Below are 17,910 nucleotides of genomic sequence, written 5' to 3'. Positions count from 1 at the left end.
ATTGTCAGAATTTCATGATTTATTTAATAATTGTATTATTTATTATAGATTGGGATTTTATGAATATGAATGGTTTTGAGCCAAATAAGCTTTCTTTATTTTGCAAAACCTCTGCAGGTCTTACGTGTGATGGAAACCTTATCAAAGACATGACTCCATAGTGCAAAATATATTTTAATACACAATAAATTATAACAGGTGACATTTTGAAAGACACAGAAAAAAATAAAATATTTTCAGTGGCATAGATCCAACGAAGCTCATATACAGACATTGTATTGCGTTAAGTCAATTTGTACTACAGCTTTATTTTTTTGTACAATAAACACGCTCGTGTACAGTAAATATTTAACACAAACACACAAATAGCAATATTTCATAGAGGATCATGTGGAAGAGAATTTAGCCAAAGAAGATTTGTGTAGTCAGTTTGACAAGTGACCTCACTCGGCAGGTTTGTTTCAATAGCAACATTTCAATTTTGTCCATCTGTTTTTTTGTTTTTGATCATCTGAATGATTATAAAGACGGAAACTACGCGTTTGTTTCATAAAAAAAAGAAAAGTATCTTTTGATGTAGTTTAAATAGCTTAAAGTGTGAGGTTTACTACACTGTCAGTATTTCATTCTGTTATAGTTATTAGGTGATACAATTTGGAGACAATACTTTGGCTTTCTTAGTGTAAGTATCAAGTACTTTCTTACATTTCCCCCTAAACAGAAATGAGTGTAGGCTAGGGTTTGTTTGAATCTCCCACACATTTGTCTGATTGATCCACTAGGAACTGAATCTGAAGCCAGACCAAAGAGGTCCAAACTTCACTCTCCCCTTCAGCTTGTTCGGAGGACTACTTAGTATCCCAGGAGAGCATTGACTCAAGTGTGTCCTGGGTCTGCCCCGTGGCCTCCTTCTGGTTGGACAAGGTGACGCCTCATCTGGTTGGTCAGAACGTGCAGGAGCCATGGTAGTTAAACCGACTACACACATGCGTGATGAAGTTGAAGTATATATATCCGTGTCACTTTGGGGTGTTTGATGGCTACCTGAGTATGATTTGTTTTTCTTTTATTCAGTGTTTGTTTGGGTCATTAAATGCTGAAAAGTAGTTTCAGATCACCAGTGAGCGTCAGATGTCAGATCCATATGGCAGTCGGTGAATGCAGCAGTGGCTGTAGTGAAGGTAGGGCTGTCGTCAAGGCAACCTTATAATAACACAGATGGTGAATTTATATATATATATATCTCAAACAAAAGTGTGCATGTAGCTGGCACGTGTTTGGTTCAGTCAAGTCTTCTGCATGTCTGTGTGCATCAGAGGTAAATGAGCAGGATCAACAAGATGTGGGCCTTGTCATGGCATTAACACCACTCATGAGCACATAAATCAACATCTGCACCACTTTCATCGTGTGTGACAAAATAAATGAATGATGAAGAGTCTGGCAGCGTCAGTTAAGGCAAAAATAAAGCCTGAAGCTATTTCAGCAAGCCTACATTCACGAGGTGGAACAACAACACTGAAGTACCAGGAAAAACAAAAAGTCATCTCACTCCCAAATTTAGCAAGAAGCCACAGGAAAGGAGCTGGACATGTCGGGTTACTGATTTGATGAACCAGGTTACACTTTATCACTTGTTCTCAATTAAGGTCTGGACTTTGTGTACCAGGTCTCGGGCCATCGTCATAGCCTGGGGGACACTGTGTCGCTCTGCCATCTCTGGAAAAAATGAAATTGGAAACGGTTCAATGCAGAGAGAAGCTAAGGAAGCACATAGTTCTGCTGGACCTTAAGGAGGAGGATGTGTCTCATGCATGACTTGATCTAATGGGATTAACTCCTCTCAGATGACTGTTCCTCACCCACTGTTTTTATCTATCTCAACTCATGGTGGAGTTTTGTTGTTTTCAGTAGCAGTATCCCCAAACTTCTCAAGAAAAACTATCAAGAAAAACCTCCACAGCCGTTATTAACCAAAGCATGTGACCACAACTGTTATCAAGAGCTTTCATCTGTGAAAAAAGGGTGAAATGATTTGAATCTGAAAAAACTTTTAATTTGTGAAGGGATACAATCCAGAATTGGGACTCTTGAGCCTGATAAAGCTCCATAATGGTCACGTTACTTACCATTGAAGAACTTGATGATGTCGGTGAAGTCCATGTTGTTCTCCAGGATGATGTCTCTGTACATCTCCACAAGTGCGAGCGCAATGAAGAGCACAAAATGCTCAGAGGAGATGCACTTGGCGGCCCATATCACCTCCCAGACAGCGAAAACATCATCGTACACCATCTCTGCAAACCAAACAGTCGAGTCAGCACCTTGTTTAGTTGCATTCTTTTAGCCTATTCTTGCCTCTTTTGAAGTCCAACAGGAACCACCGATAACAGAAGTAGAAGTGAGTGTAGTCGCCATTCTGCTGCATCAGCTCGAATAGCTCTGCGTCCAAAATCTGACGACGAATTAAAACGTTTATTTTACCATAAACCTTGCCAGACATTAAAGCTGCACCAAGGTGTATTTTGCTCATGAGACCAATGATCTCAGGATGAAGCAGCCAGCTTGAGAGTGATGAGCGCAAACCTGGATGAGCGACCGCATGTTGGCAAAGTGAGAGTCCATGGCGCCACCATGAGGAAAGTTTTGGTTCATCCTCTTCATCAGTTCAGTGAAGCAACTGAAAGCCATGACCTCTGGAGCACAAAATTATTGCTTTATAGATTTCCATTTTTGTTTCTCTGCGGGACGTTAAAATGTATCAAGAAAACTGACCATCATCTAGAATGACCAGCAGGGGAGCCAGCAGGTCGCACATGCCTTGGACGTAACCCGTGTCCAGATGGAGCCAAACATAGCTACAAAAAAGAAGATGGGCTCCAATTAGACGTTAAAAAAAACATGTTGCCACACAGCTTACCTGCACATGATGTTGCGCAGCTTCTCCAGATTCTCTGCGGTGAAGTACCAGTACGTTCTGTCACATCGCCGGACGTCTTTGTCAATGCGATGCAGGTTAATCAAGTACATGTCCAGAGTTTCTTGCTGCCAAAACAACAATGATAATCCCACAGAGGAAGCAGGCAAACTGTGAGCTTTGCAGATGCCATTATAAGCGTCTGTATCATCAGGTTTTCTTTTTTTTTAATGTCTGTTATTAAAGGGCTGCTATGTTCTTTGAACATGCTATCATCAACTCCCATGAGAATGACTGTGTCTGAACCCTGTGGGCAGTTAGCTTGTCCAAAATTTAGACTTAGACACTGTTTGAGGCCCTCAATTAAATGACTGAACTAAAGGGCGTTGAGACACCCCATGTTCCAGGAAAATCTGAATGGCAGGATTGTTTCTGGTTTGATTTAAATTACCGTAATTTCCAGACTATAAGCCACTACTTTTTTTCTCCCAGTCTGAGCCCTGTGGCTTAACATCGCAGCTAATATATAAAATTTTCAGGCTCAAATCAGATTAAGTCAGAGGCTTTTTATTGACCCTTAAAGCGATCAAAATGCACTGTTTTTGCCCGCGTGTCAGCAGCTCTGTCCACAGTGTGGATCTCCTGTAGGTCTGGAGTCGAGAAGCAGCTGCTGAGACCGACAGTGGTGTCGGAACTTTGGACACACGGACAAAAACAACGCATTTCGAGGGCTTTAATGTGAATAAAAGATGTGAAACCTTGTATCGAGACAAAGTGCGTTAGGCTCAAGTCAGACATGAACACAAGCGAGTTGGGTTTTGGTCGCTGACTTGATACCGGCTGGAGAGCTGCACCTTGTCTATTGTGAGAGCAGCGTTGATAAATCAAGACGCTCCGTATTACGCAGCTTGTTTCCACTATTTCCTCACTCTCGATGCTGGATCCCGTTCTCAGAACTAGTTTTGAAAAGTATTTTTAAGCCGGTGCACCACTGACTTGTCCACAGCGCAGACAGCACCACTGAACCTGCGGCTTATAGACCGCTGCGGCTTTTTGAATGTAGTGGGTGCGGCTAATATCATGTGCGTTCTATAGTCCAGAAATTACGGTACTTGGATTCTTTTTCAAATATCTCCTCATAGTAAACCATGTGGAACTTACAGAATAGGTCTCTGTATCATGTTTGGAATCCGCTCCTCCGTCTCCTGCCTCACTAAGCATATTCTCCATCTCCGGCTCGTCCTCTGAAAGACCCAGGTCCGTCCCCTCGGGACTGGTATTACAGTCGGTGTCCAGATGATGATCTAAGGTGAGCTCCTCCGACCTCATTTTCTCTCTCTGCACCAGTGAGATTGGGGGTGCCGCCAGACTGGTCAGGGGCCTGGGTTTAATTTCCTCTGAGGTCACACAGGTGATTCCAGCAGGAATGTCCTCCATCTCCAGGGCGGAGGGAGAATCGTCCGAGTCGGGGGACTCTCTCGTGTGGGACGATAACGAAATGCTTCCTCGCGACGCCGTCTGAAGAGCGTTGAGCATCTGTCGGACTGGTGAATTTGAACCAGGTTTATCAAGGTTTGGCCCTTCAACTGCTTTTTTCGCTTCTGCAGAGTCAGCAGTTTTGCCATCTGTTATCTCTAATTCACTGGCTTTATTTGATGCTTGCTCAGGAATTCTGTCCTTCCAGTTTAGAGAAGAAGACGGCTGCAGCGTTTTCTCCTTGCTACTGTTGGCTGGAAGAGTCAGAGCCTCTCCGAGTGGAGGAGCCTGGAAATACTCATTGTGGATCTCCTTTTCTAGTTTAAGAATATTGGTGTTTTCCAGAGTGGGTTTTGGGTTTCTGTTAGTGTCTACTTCCTTTAAAAGGCTGCACTCATGCTTTTGTTCCTCTTCTACTTGTGGTTCTGTCGCTGTCTTATCATTACCACATTCTTTTTCAGCTTCACTCTCTGAGATCTCCATCTTCTCTGAGTCTGAAACACTGCTCTTATCGACTGAGCCGACTTGTGATTCCTCCTCTGGAGGCTGAGAAGCTTCATCTGCGCTGGTAGCTACGTCTGGACTCTTTATTTGCTGTTCATGTGTGGCGACGTCGCTGGGGGGAAACTTATCAGTGTCCATTTTGTCCTCCTGAGTGTCCTTCACTGGACTATTGTGCTTCATCTCGCCTTCAGTTTTCTCCTCTAGCTCTGTGGGATCGACAGCTTCCACCGACTCGAAAACCTGCCGGACAAAGAAGCACTGGCTTTACAAACCATTATATGTGGTAGGAGGTCTTGGTTTTGCAACCCTGAAACTCCTTTGGACCGCATGGCAGGATTCAATTCAATTGTATGGGACACCGAATGTAAAAATGAAGACACCTGTTTTTTTCCTGGTTTAGCAGAGATCTTTGGCAATATTTTCACAGATTTAGCAAATATTCGTTTTATTTGAGACACTACACTTTAATGTTACGTCCCATTGTTTCATCTCAGGAAAGCGCTGTTGTGGCAGGTGTCACACCTGTCTCAAAAGTAACAAATATTTATTAAACCTGTGAAAATATTGCAAAAAGATTTCTGCTAAATCAGGAAAAAAAGTGTGTCTTCATTTTTACATTTGGCAATTTGACAATTTACTGTTCATCTTTGCAGCATGCAGACCAAGGTCATTGTTCCCCTTCCACTGATCCATCAGCAATTTAATCATCTTCTGTCCTGTTACATTACTGAAAAGCAACCATCAAACTATCCAGATCTTGACGGATGACTATGTTCTTACACATGAAACTCTACAATAGAACACGCACTCTGTCACTTGTATTCACACTTACACTCCCTGTTAATGTGAAATCACACAATGCAACCCGCGTTCGTCTGCTCAGTTTCCCAGTGGTGAGGAAGGACTTTAGCTAGTGAGTGTATTTCCATTGCTTTAATTGTAGCATAACAACATTCCAAATGACATTCTATTCAGAGTGAGTTTAAAAAAAACATTGATCTTAAGCAGTATTTCTGTGCATGGCCTGATATTCATAAAATGCCTGAATCTTTTTTTTGGTTCTACCGTGTGTAGTGTGGCCAGTTGTTTGAACCAGAATACCAACAGTATTTGTAATTATAGGCCAACTTAGAGGGTTCTTCGATTTCCAGCAATTGTGAATCTTAACCATATTTAGATCAGGGGACTTAAACTGGTCCTCAGTCCTGAGTGCTTAAATTTGCTGTCTAATAATTATTTGAACATCTGAACACTGAACATTCCTCTTTTGATCAGATGGCCTTTAAAAGGCCCACAGCGGGGAAACTCAACAATATTTATTGTGCTTATCCCATTACGGGCTCATGGGGAAATTAAGATTTTGAGCCAAACGCTCATGATAATATTTCATGACCCTAGTCACAATTAAGTTAGTTAAATTGTACAAAGTCAAAATGGCTCTCGCCAGCTTGAATTGGAGCTCATCACATGAGTGTGTACCTTTCGTGTCAATGAAATCATTTGGGGAATTTTTACCCCTGCAACGAACCAACAGAACGCCACTGAAGTCAAATCCCATACAGGTTTGCCCATTTCCAGCCAACACTGACTCTCTCAAATATGAACCTCTGTTTTATGTTACAAAAGAACATTGTCCCAAGACATCACCACCGGCTAGAAAAAGTGATTTGTGATGTCGGATTTGTGATGTCAGATTTCACCACTGACTGCACCTATTAATGACTCAAAGCAGCCATGGTACTGTTTGAATATAGTTAATTTCCATTATACTGAGGGTACGAAAAAAAGTCATAGTGTAGTGGCAAATTTTCACAAGATCAAAAATAGGTCTGACAGAAACTAACTCTCAGTGAAAAAACTCAACTTCCTTTTTTGGTCTGTACACCCATAAATGATTAATAATAGAAAGTAAAACATCGAGGATATAAAGGACAGTTGCAAGTTTTGTGTGTTGTAATGTAGCATGTAAGAGTGCCTGCTACCTGAGCACAGCTGGAGTCACTCTGGGAGTTGCTGCTTAAAGACGACTGAAAAAAAGGAGGGTGGGGAAAAAGCAGAAGTGACAAATGTGCTCAAGCAAAAGTTCCACTTTAGTGAAGCCATTTTTGGTCGTATACAGTTAAACGGAAGCTCACATCTGTGCTGATGGTGGAGTCACGCTGCACTGGTCCTCTCTCCACACTGGTCCCTGAGGAGCATCTGGCTAAAGCCTCGGCGTGCTTCTCTCTCTCCCTCTGACGGACGATGGCCTCGCAGCCTTGCCACTGTTTCATATTCAGCTCATACATCGTGTGCATTTGCTCATCGATCTGAAACAGAAGTCTTCCTTAAACTCGGATATTTTGGGAAATTAAGTTTTATGCTGTCAACAGAAAGAAATACCTCCAGTCTGCTTTTCTCACTCATTGAGAATTTGTAGTGCCCCAACAAGAAGGGCCACACTTCTTTGCGAAGCGAAGGGGCCACACCACCGAAATACACAAGCCTGTGTATCTCGCATTCCTCGTAGGCCTGAGTAAGACAAGGATGTATTTTAACCTAAAATACCATTGAGCAGCAATCACAAGTGCCACTTACGGTGCTGTCCTTTAAGAAATTGCCCCAGACCTCCACAGACAGACCACCTCGTGCATCACAGGGTACATCAGGGTCAACGATGGTGGTGTTGACCAGAGCAGAAAGGTGCGTGCGAACAGTGGACAGGTGACGACAGTACGCAAGCCCTGAGGAGAAAACCTGATGACTGACCAGAGCACAGCAGTTTTACTCATGAATTTCACTGCGCTGCACCTACATCCATAGAAAGCCCGGGAGATGATCTGGTACTTCATGGTGTCACAAAGCAGCTTCAGCGGCGCCCTAGGTGAGAATAAACCGGTGCTCTAGTTTGTGACATCAAATATAAGGATTGGTTGAGGGACAAAATACCTTTCTTGGTTACAGCCGTTGGGAATAGAGCCGTCAGATGAGCCATTCTGTGAGCAAGAAGAGCAGGAGGACTTCCTGGGGGTGGGCTGCCACATGCTCATGCTCTGGTCCATTAGCTCGAGAGCCACTGCATCACACAGAGTCATTTTAGATTCACTCAACATGTGAGCCAAATACATGGTCATATGCAGATTGCTACACATAGAAGAAGGAATCACATGTAAGAAGCCTAAGAAGGCTGTCACAGATTTTAAAATCCTTAAGATTGCATAACTTAGCAGCCAACACATTTTTCTAGTTTTCCCTACAAGATGTCTTCTTCTGCTAAGTCGCTCAGTGTTCCAGGCCAGGCTAAAGAAGTAGGTCCACAATGAGTCAAGTCAGTTGAGGTGACTCACGGTGCCACCTTGACTGCTGATAAATAGGACATGCCCAACTGCAAGGAAATCTCGAGCAGACCCAAGGTGACCAGGAGAGATCATGTCTCTGTGGTTCACCTCCTGCTTCCCCCCAGAAGAGCTGGAGGATGTGTATTTGAAAAGGAAAGTCTGAGTCTTGGATGGAAACTGAATTCCAAGTATGGTGGATACTTACTTAACTCCATCTGATTCCCAGGGAAGAGGATCCGAAACACATAATCTGTGGCTTCCTCATCTTCTTTATCCGACACAGAGTCACATGAGCCATGAGGACTTCTCTTCCTCAACTTGGGAAAAACCTTTCCCTGCAAATAAGACGCAGCGATCTTGATTAGCGATGAGAGAAATGACTGCATTTTGTAATATTTCAAAAATCCACCTTTCCTCTCTGGTTCCACAGCGGGGGGTCCAGCTGTCCATGTGGGAGCAGCCCAGTCTCCAGGCAGGTCAGAAACTGAAGCAGATGGCCACCTTTGGGGAAATGAAGAGGAGGTCTCTGGATTCCATCCTGGCTCACCAAAACCACTGTGCCACCACTGTTCACTGAGGAACCAGTTTTCAAAACATGACCATCAACATCACTGGTAAAGTTGCCACTCATGATAGCAGCATGCTGTAAGTACCTTGTTGATGGCAGTGAAGATACACGATCTCCTCCAGGCGTATCGTCATGGCGTAGTCCCAATACACGCTGACGGAAACACGAGGGACTGTCAGAGGTGGGCGCAACAATTTCCCGATCATTGATTTGTTGCTGCGACTCTAACCTTCTCTCCGAGTCGAGCTCCCCCACGTTTCCATTCATCAGCTGATTCGGAGTCCACTTGAGTGTCATGAGGTCAGCAGTTTGGTGCAGCGACAGGTATCCTGGGATGGCCTCCATGTCGTCCCTCTGGAAGCAAAAGCCAGCGTGTCTCAAATACACTTTTATATTCGGAATATTCAAAATATAAATACAGACTACAAATGTTACATAGATACAGTACATTCTTCTTTTGGAAGAAGATCATTTTGTAAGTAACTGCATTTTTTATTTTTTTTCAGATTATACAGCATGAGGTTTATTTTGTCTTACTCACCCAAAATTAATTTTTATTAAAGTTATTAAAAAATGTACACAGCGCATTCACATGCTACAGTTGCCTGCCGACCTTCCAAGGGCGTCATTGATGACTCTTGATCTTTGGTGATTTGCAGTTGTAGTTCACAACCCATGGTTGAGTTACGATCCCTTCTAAAGTGTTCCTCCTTTGGAGAATTCCAAATCTAGCAGTGTTACCAGTGGTCACTCCTAAGGAAAACCCTTGTGTGAATGGTCTGTAGAGATAGATTTGTGTTTTATACGACTGTTTAAAGTGAGTTTATCGGATACCTAGTTTGTGCGAGGAAGTTTGGTGACTAAGTTGAGGAGGCTAGACTTGGATGATTCAGACACATGGAGAGGAGAGACAGAGTTGAACCATGACAGTTAGCAATGACAGTGGCTCATGCATGTGGTAAATAAGGACACAATGAGGATGGATGGGACAAGGGACACCATCAAGATGCATACACAGCGTAAAGAGAAACCTACCGGCTGCACCAAAACGTTGTTTTTGCCGAACAACAAGGTGGCTCTAGAGTTTTGGTGAAGGGATTCCACGTACTCTCTGGCCCACATTAGCGGTCGATCGTCCATGCTCCCACTGGATTGTCTCTTCTGGATCTGACAGATCGACAAAGAAAGCATGATGACGTCTTTAGTTTCTCCGAATGGTTTAGATCAGGGGTTCTTTTTGATCTCGGGGCCCACCTTTCCCAGAATAAATTTGCGATTTTGTGATCAATAACCATATTTAATCCACTTACACGTAAACAAAGCAAAACCTTGTGAAATGTAATGAAACCATGTGATCATCACAAAGATATGTGTTTGTCATCGAAAAGTCCAACCAGCAGCAGAACCAGGTGCAAATCATATTCATCAAATTTATTAAAGAAAAATAGAAAAAGACGCACTTAATGCAAACTGTTGAGGAAATTGGAAAAACTGAATAAAATAAATATAATAACACCATGTCTAAATATCATAAAATAAAAATATTTTATTTATACTCCAAGAAGACAAAAGTGAAGTGTAAACAAAAGCATCGCCATTTCAAAACTGCTTCAACACATGCTTCCGTGAACAGTTTTTACTGTTGGGGGCACCATCACTTTCTTTATCATTTTTTTCTTTTCAAAAACTTCTCCATAGTTGGTAACTATCACAGATTTGCAGCTGTCAAGTCAATTCAGCGACTCACTACTGCCACCATATGTGGCTAATGTATTAAAACTCGCGGCCCTCAAAAACTTCTAGCGGCCCTCTAGGAGGCACTCGCAACCCAACCATGGGCCCCGGCCCAGTGGTTAAGAATCACTTGTTTAGATAAGATCTCCTCACCAGTGCAGGTCGCCTGGAGGGGGAGTCCTGGCGGCAGTGGCCACTGTGGATGCGATGCCGCTGTACAAGCTCATCAGCAGAAGGGTCTGTCCAGAAATGGTCAGCGGTCTTGACTTTTGTGTACTCCAAAGCACAAGGTCCAACTGAGAAACACATTGTCGGTTTAGGCAAAAATAACATCAGCTATATCTATTTGATTGTCTGTTATGTTTGCAGCTTCCCCTGCTTTATCTGACATAATCCCTTTCACGGCAATCCGAATGTTCTTGCTCTGACTTCAGATTGATATTCAGGGTGACAGGATGAAAGGCACGGTTGAATAAAAGACTCAATAAGACTCAGGACTCAATGCTCTTTTCAGGCGATAAGAGTGCCAAGATTGGATAGTTGATTTAGGTGTTAAATACCCAATAGGGATGCAAGGATCGGTCCATCCACGGGATCCAACAGCATGGCTTCCCGCTCATAGAAGGAACTATGAGGACAAAAAACACAAGAAAGGTCAATAAAGGTGCTAATTTAACATGTATCTTGTCATGAATAACATGTACATAACTGTTGTAGATAGAAGAAAGAGAGAAGGAAGGATGGACATATGGACAGACAGACTACCTGCTGTTCTCCACCAAATAGAGCACAATCTTGTCAAGAAGCTTCTCCATCAGGGCAGTTCGGATCCACAAGTGTTTGAGAGCCTGAGGAGGCAGATTTCCTAACTTGGCCTGGCGACTGCGATCGTTACTCAGCGAGGAGTTATTCTGCTTGCTGGGAAACAAACAAATCATGACAAACAATATTTGACACCTGGCACTACCCATTTGTAGTTGTCTAAATGCACGATACATTTTATTGGATTTTCGTCGCATTTGTAAAGCAACTAATGCGTCACCTATTTTCCATGAGTCGCTCCAACTCCTGAACCTTTTGACAAAGTTGTTCAGCAGGAGAAAAGCTTTTCGCCACTTTCATGAAGAGGGCTGCCACCTTGTTGCTGCACAGGAGACCAGCGATCCGTCGCTTTAGTCCATGGAGCACACAGGCTTCAACCACAGCTACAAACACAGAAAACCAAGACTGAGATGAAACACTCTCTTTTTAACGTCCTATTATTCATTGTACTCTTCAGCACTTGTGTTATCATTATTAATCCACGCAGGTAACAGGAAAGGAAAGCACAGATGGCACAAGTGGAAACGGACTCGTAATGTCTACGGTTGCTAGGTTATGGAAGATGTGAGTCACACTCCTCACTCCAGTTTAGTATCAACACCTTTCAGAGGTGGAAGTTATACATGCATTGTTTGTGTGACTAAAGCATGAAAATTGCCGTTTGTTAAATTTTAAATGAGGAAGTTTGAGTAAATATCTTTAAATAGGCTTTCGCTTGCTCAACACATCACTCGCTGTGTATACAGCAGCAGGACAAGTATGCTGAACATACAGAAACGTGACTTTAAAATGACATTAAGTCGAGTTTGCAATAGACATGAATGAGCTTTAAAACTTGACTTCCAACCTTTTAAATATCATTCTACACTGTACTACCTACGCTACTATCCTACTTTACATATACACGTATATTACAATGTATTCTACAGAACAACACAGTGCTCTTGACTTTTTGCCACAACGTCTGCTCCCCTGGATGGTATTGTTCTTTCATCACCACCGGTCTATTACCTGCTATCTTACGATTTATCATATTCAATCTTTGTATTCTTCAATTTTCTATTGTACTACGCTGCATTATATCCTGCTACCTTATTTCATTATCTTTGAACATGTTCAGATTATACAATTTCCATTGTACTTCTATTGTACTTCAGAATGATCTACTTTAGAATTTAAACTGAGATCTGAAATGTTGCTCCTTGTCTGTTGTCTTCTGCTGTTTTTGGGTCGATATCCCTTCACACTACACAATAAAAAAACGAAAAAAAAGTGAAATATAACTACACCATAGTGTAGTTATATTTGGCACTGATCTATCCTGCATCATTCATCACATAATCACAAGACACACTTGCTTGAAAATATTTTGGAACAGCACACATACATTCAGAAACTATACTAATATGCAGTAACAAAGGGACAAATTCTACATGTTAGGGTTCACGCCAGAATTCCAACCGCCAGGTTGGTCCGGGTCAAATAATCCCCAAATCACAATAATACAGACCATTTATACTCTTTCGGACTGGACTGGCCCCAATGTTATATAATAAAAATTATTGAAAGGGATCACCAGACTGCAGCCAAGCATGCTCAAACAGGCAGGTATTTTTTACTAGACTCACAATAAAGAATATAATGAAGTCATATTCTCTCTACTGTATAACTAGTATGAGATGCTATACTACAGTATACTACTCAGTATAAGCTGAAATACTACATTGCCTGTCTCCATGCCAACAAATCTCTCTAGCGACATCGCGACCAAGTTGAACATTTACCACAAAAGGATATGATGTGGCTGCTGTCCGCGTGCACAAACTTCCTGGTTACTGCCTCCTCCATGATCTGTTTCACCTGCAACAGAAAGACAGAAAGTGAGACAAAAGGCAGCGAGGACTGAGATCAAAGGAAAGCCATAGCTGCCTTTTCATTTATTTTTTACTCTTTGAATTGAGTCACACTCGGTTCAGTTTTGTGCACATCCACTGGGTTTCAAAGGAGGATCCCACTGCCTACTTCCCTCAATTCACTGCTCTTTGGACTCATTTCCTCAGTTTTTCCAGACTGCAATCAGATCGAACAACATAAGGGTATTTGACGTTCCCAAACTGATATGAGCAATTCAAACGGTGATAAAAGAAGAAGAAAGTAGACTTCAGTCTTGGCAGTAGAGAATCCGCTGAAAACATCACTACATGCTTTTAAGTCGAGCTACATTCATGCAAATCTCTATAATAGTGAACACAAGGAACATATATCTCCTCAAGCAGATTTAAATCTCTGTTGCTATTTTTCAAAACACAGAATGCAGGCAACATAAAATGTGCATAAGAAAGATAACTTTTTTTAAAGTGTTCTATTTGCAGTGCCTTGATGAAAGTAGTTGATGGCGAGGCAGGTCATTGAAATAGCAAAAGCTAAAATGAGATTCTCTTATGAGCAATTTAACGGTGGCTTTCAAAGACCCTTCTCCCCCTCCAATCAGACACGGCCGCCATTTTTGATCACATCCATTACAGTCTTGATAAGGGTGTAATTTTTCAATAGGAGTCAGCGCACTTTGTTAAAGCTTTCACTTCACAATGAACGATAATTTTCTATCCAGCAATTACAGACATAGAGAATGTGATCCGCCTTTGCTGGGCTCTTTGCTCACATAATTCAACAACCCGTGAGTCGTCTGTGATCTTGCCATCCGGATGATTCTGAACTAAAATCAGATATTATGCCAGTGACAAACCTCATTCTAGACAGAGCAGTTTTCTGTTGATAAGAACTTGCCGGAGCGGCTCAAATAAAATCTTTTTTTTATTCAATGACAGATGGGTGGAGGATGTGATATGCTCTGTGCTGCGACAAGGGCTTCAACCACATCAAAATGCATAGTCAGTGTGGTGACAGCAGAGATACTGAGGGCTTTTTCCTCCCTGCAGCTGAAGATGTGTTACGAACTGCATTTTTACACGGACTCTCTCGCTTGTCATTTTCTACGTCCGCTTAGGATGTCACGTTTTCGACTCCGTAGTTTGTCTGCCTGTGTTCAAAATAACTAGGAAAAGTTGTAGAGAGTTTTAGATGAAATTTTCAGGCAATATGTGAAACAGGACAAGGAACGAATGATCTGTAATGGTCCGAATCATCCTCTGGATCCAAGAATATTATTGGGAGATAGAAGCATTTTCTTCTTTCACCTGGTCTCCATCATTCATCCAACTATGTCCTCTCTGCATGTTCAAATCACCTGAGTCCCACCTCCCTAAGCTGCCTCTATCAGCTGTCCCTGTCATAACTCATTTCCCTTCCCACACTCCCAATGAAAAGCTTCATCGCTGATACTTCTTTGTATCTCCAAGCCATCATGGCAACTCACTACTGTGCTAAAATGTTTCCCTTTCACCCTTCTTCTGTCACCCCTGACCATTTATTTTTCTACAATGTCATTTCAAATGATCGGTTTACTCTAAGTAGAATGGTGCGGTTCTGTTTGCGACTACAAAGTAAGAGTTTGCTGGTCTGTTCAATGCGAGTGATTCTTAAGCATTTCAGATTTAAAATGCTCTTAAATGTCAATAATGATGGAAAAGGTCATCAAACTCATTTGTAGGCTCCAAACCGCATGCATCAGATGATGGCTGGTGTTCAATGGAGTGTGTATGTCATTGCTAAGCCCCTCCTTGCAGCAGGCAGTGGCACTAGGTGTCCAGAGTGTAGAGAGGTAGTGAGTCACAGGTGAGGGGGAGCGTGGACATGTTGAGCCTGGAAGTGTCGAGAAATTATAGTGAATAAAAACATCCTGTTATTCCCCTGGAGATTTGACAAGGGTTGGATCTGGCTCAGCTCCTTCTCCTCTCATTTAATTCATGTCCATCTTGACCTGAATGAGAGCTCTCCATGCATTTTATGTCATTCGATCGCATAGATTTCGAGAGCACGGTAACACATGCACGACCCTGCACTATCTCTTCCTCCTCCTCCTCCTCCTCCCCAACATCATCATCAGCACCATTATCGTCATCAGCATCATCACCATCGCCATCACCGTCTATTCACCATCATCGAATTCTCGCAATGCTTTTACGTAACGCGTGTAAATAAAAACAGCCGTTAGCGCTGTCGTGGTGCACTCACACACAATCACACCCCTACAGACTCACACGCGCACATTGACGGGCAGACGGCGTAAGTAAACACACTCAAAGCAAGAGGGAAAAAAATGAGAAATCCAACGTTACGAACCTCCTTCTTCACATTGCGGAGCAGTTTTTGACGCGTCTCTGCTTCTGTCATCATCACAGAAAACACACGGTTGCGTTGTTTATTCCGGGAATGAACGACGATGTAAGAAGGGCAGCAGAATAACGAGGATGGACCTACCTCCCATGGCTCCAGCAAGGATCCAGCTGTGGGTTAAATACCCCAAAACGTTGAGAAAATGAGACCTGGACAGTGATGCTCAGAGATGCACGATGTGCTCTTTGCGACTGAATCAAACCTCACTGTCACCCTCTCCCTCCACCAACACCCCTTTAAAGACACAGTCGCCTTTACATAGTGCTCGGAGACCTCACTGTACTGTACTGTGGGCATATATATATATATATATATATATATATATATATATATATATATATATATATATATATATATATATATATATATATATATATTGTAATTTTAGGTTAAGTCTTATTCCGTCAATTTTAGCAGTACAGTACAGTGAGGTCTCAGAATATATATATATATTTAATTTATTTAATAATTTGTCAATGTTTTTAAATTTTAGAGCTGTTAGAATAGTGTTTTTAGACACTAATTTAGCTAACAAATAAGTTAAATTTGCTCTGTGAATTCACAAATCCTCAAAAAAGTAATAAATAAACATTGGCATCTACCTGTTGGAAAACAATTTTTAAAAATATGTTGGTGGTGAAAATCGGTGCAGCCCTAGTGGCCAGCTCTTTGAATAGATCATTGCTTGGTGTCCTTGTGAAAAAAGCACCACTCTGATAGAGACAAATAAAATATGGAACTGTGATCAGAAACAGAACATATTTGATTTACATAACAGTTGTTTTAGAATTTAGTCCAATTCATATATATATATATATATATATATATATATATATATATATATATATATATATATATATATATATATATATTTATTTATTTATTTTTACATGAACAGTAGCATTGAATTCACTACCCACATCTCCTGGTCATAGGTGAGGATATGTAGATGACTGCTGCATCAAGCCTTCTGTCTTCAGAGCGTCACAACACAATGTGTTCTCCATCCTAAGGAGTCCATTGTTCCTCAGGACTAAAACGTCCTGAAGCAATCCAGTTCAACTACATGCTGCGGATTGTTTCCCCCACACATACAGTCACGCGTGAGAACAAATCCCAAACTGTCTCTGAGGGTGAGCAGAAAAATCAGTAGGCCGAAGGAAGGGAACACTTAAACAACACAATGTTACACTAAGTCAGTCACACTTCAGTGAACCCTGAGTGAACACCAAGCCTGGCAAACGAATGAAGAAGACCAGGCTCTTCACAGATGAAAGCAGGTTCACACTGACCAGGTGTGACAGAGTCTGGAGAGGCTGCGGAGAACGTTTTGCTGCCTGCAGCATCCTCTAGCTCAGATCTGTCCGGGGGCCACATCCAGCCTGATGGCTGTATTTTCGTGGCCAGTTTGGCGTCAGACTAAAACTTTAACTAATATGTCCTAATTTTTCTGTCCTTTTCTGTTCTTTCTCTTTTAGTCAGCACCAGCACTTTAGCTGTAAATATAGCATGTTCTTGTCTTAAGACTACAATTTTCTTCTTTTCAATGGCCATTTTTGTGTCTTTCTTGTTCCTCAAAATACATTGAAGGAAAATATATTTTGAAATAAATTGCCTTTTTATCTTGAACGTCTTGTCCATAGTTGATCCATATTCAAATTAATGGGTTTCATGGCATATTTACACTTCCTAATACCATTAATTACATTTAATCCTCTTAGGTTAATTTTGTCCTTGTTACTTAAGTATATATTTTGCATATTTCGTTGTTATGTTTTGTAGTCATCGCAGTCTTTCCTTTGGCATGACGGTCCCTCACAACAGTTTCTGCTGTGGCCCTCTAGGAAATGGGATGGCCCACCTCTGCACTAGCTTGACAGTGGGTCAGTAATGGTGTAGGGTGGTATTTCTTCGGAGGGCCTGTGCTTGGCAGAGGTAACCTGAGTGAGATTACGTACGGAGATGACATCCTCAGACCCCTTGTGCGGGTGGGCATGGGTTCCTCCTAATGCAGGACAAGGCTTGATCTCATGTGCCTGGAGCATGCAGGTTCCTCAGACCAGAATCCAGTTCAGCACATCTGGGACGTCATGTCTCGCTCCATCCACCAATGTCACGTCGGACCACAGATTGTCTAGGATTACTTAGGGTCTGGGAAGAGGTCCCCCAGGAGACCCTCTGCCGCCTCATCTTTGTAGGGAGACCATGCAGGGACATGGAGGCCACATTTTGACTTGGATTGTCATCACATCAAGGTTGGATCAGTCGGTAGTGTG

The 17,910-nt window shown here is 42.2% G+C and overlaps 1 protein-coding gene across 3 annotated transcripts; it reads right to left on the bottom strand.

The window, feature by feature from the left end:
• Positions 1-162: 162 nt before the first annotated feature.
• On the bottom strand, positions 163-15,861 carry sgsm1b (small G protein signaling modulator 1b). Of its 3 annotated transcripts, XM_053856922.1 has the most exons (25): positions 15,719-15,861; positions 15,581-15,624; positions 13,123-13,198; positions 11,559-11,721; positions 11,282-11,434; positions 11,077-11,144; positions 10,670-10,812; positions 9,818-9,949; positions 9,012-9,136; positions 8,868-8,935; positions 8,624-8,787; positions 8,420-8,549; positions 7,826-7,952; positions 7,692-7,756; positions 7,475-7,620; positions 7,280-7,408; positions 7,033-7,206; positions 6,880-6,924; positions 4,079-5,137; positions 2,921-3,045; positions 2,776-2,858; positions 2,587-2,696; positions 2,359-2,455; positions 2,130-2,297; positions 164-1,719 (listed from the first exon to the last, which is right to left on the bottom strand). In XM_053856922.1, the coding sequence occupies exons 1-25, from the start codon at positions 15,723-15,725 to the stop codon at positions 1,631-1,633; spliced, it is 3,690 nt and encodes a 1,229-aa protein (XP_053712897.1). In that variant the 5' UTR covers positions 15,726-15,861; the 3' UTR covers positions 164-1,630. The 3 variants fall into 3 exon arrangements, with proteins under 3 accessions (XP_053712906.1, XP_053712897.1, XP_053712888.1); XM_053856931.1 differs by lacking the exon at positions 15,719-15,861 and having other exon boundaries at positions 163-1,719; positions 8,624-8,715; positions 15,581-15,634; XM_053856913.1 differs by lacking the exon at positions 15,719-15,861 and having other exon boundaries at positions 15,581-15,634.
• Between the last annotated feature and the right edge of the window lie 2,049 nt (positions 15,862-17,910).

The sequence above is a fragment of the Synchiropus splendidus genome, chromosome 1 (genome assembly GCF_027744825.2).
Source record: "Synchiropus splendidus isolate RoL2022-P1 chromosome 1, RoL_Sspl_1.0, whole genome shotgun sequence".
NCBI lineage: Eukaryota > Metazoa > Chordata > Actinopteri > Syngnathiformes > Callionymidae > Synchiropus > Synchiropus splendidus.
The sequence above is the reverse complement of the archived record's forward strand: the minus strand, read 5'-3'. Positions and strand labels throughout refer to the sequence as shown.

What these genes read in the sequence shown, in the direction of transcription:
- sgsm1b (XM_053856913.1), bottom strand. Translation starts at nt 15,634, where the DNA reads ATGATGACAGAAGCAGAGACGCGTCAAAAACTGCTCCGCAATGTGAAG. An exon ending in GTGACTCCAGCTGTGCTCAG is followed by an intron (nt 5,138 to 6,879) that starts GTAGCAGGCACT and finishes TTTGTCCGGCAG; the next exon opens with GTTTTCGAGTCGGTGGAAGC. An exon ending in ATGATACAGAGACCTATTCT is followed by an intron (nt 3,046 to 4,078) that starts GTAAGTTCCACA and finishes TTGTTTTGGCAG; the next exon opens with CAAGAAACTCTGGACATGTA.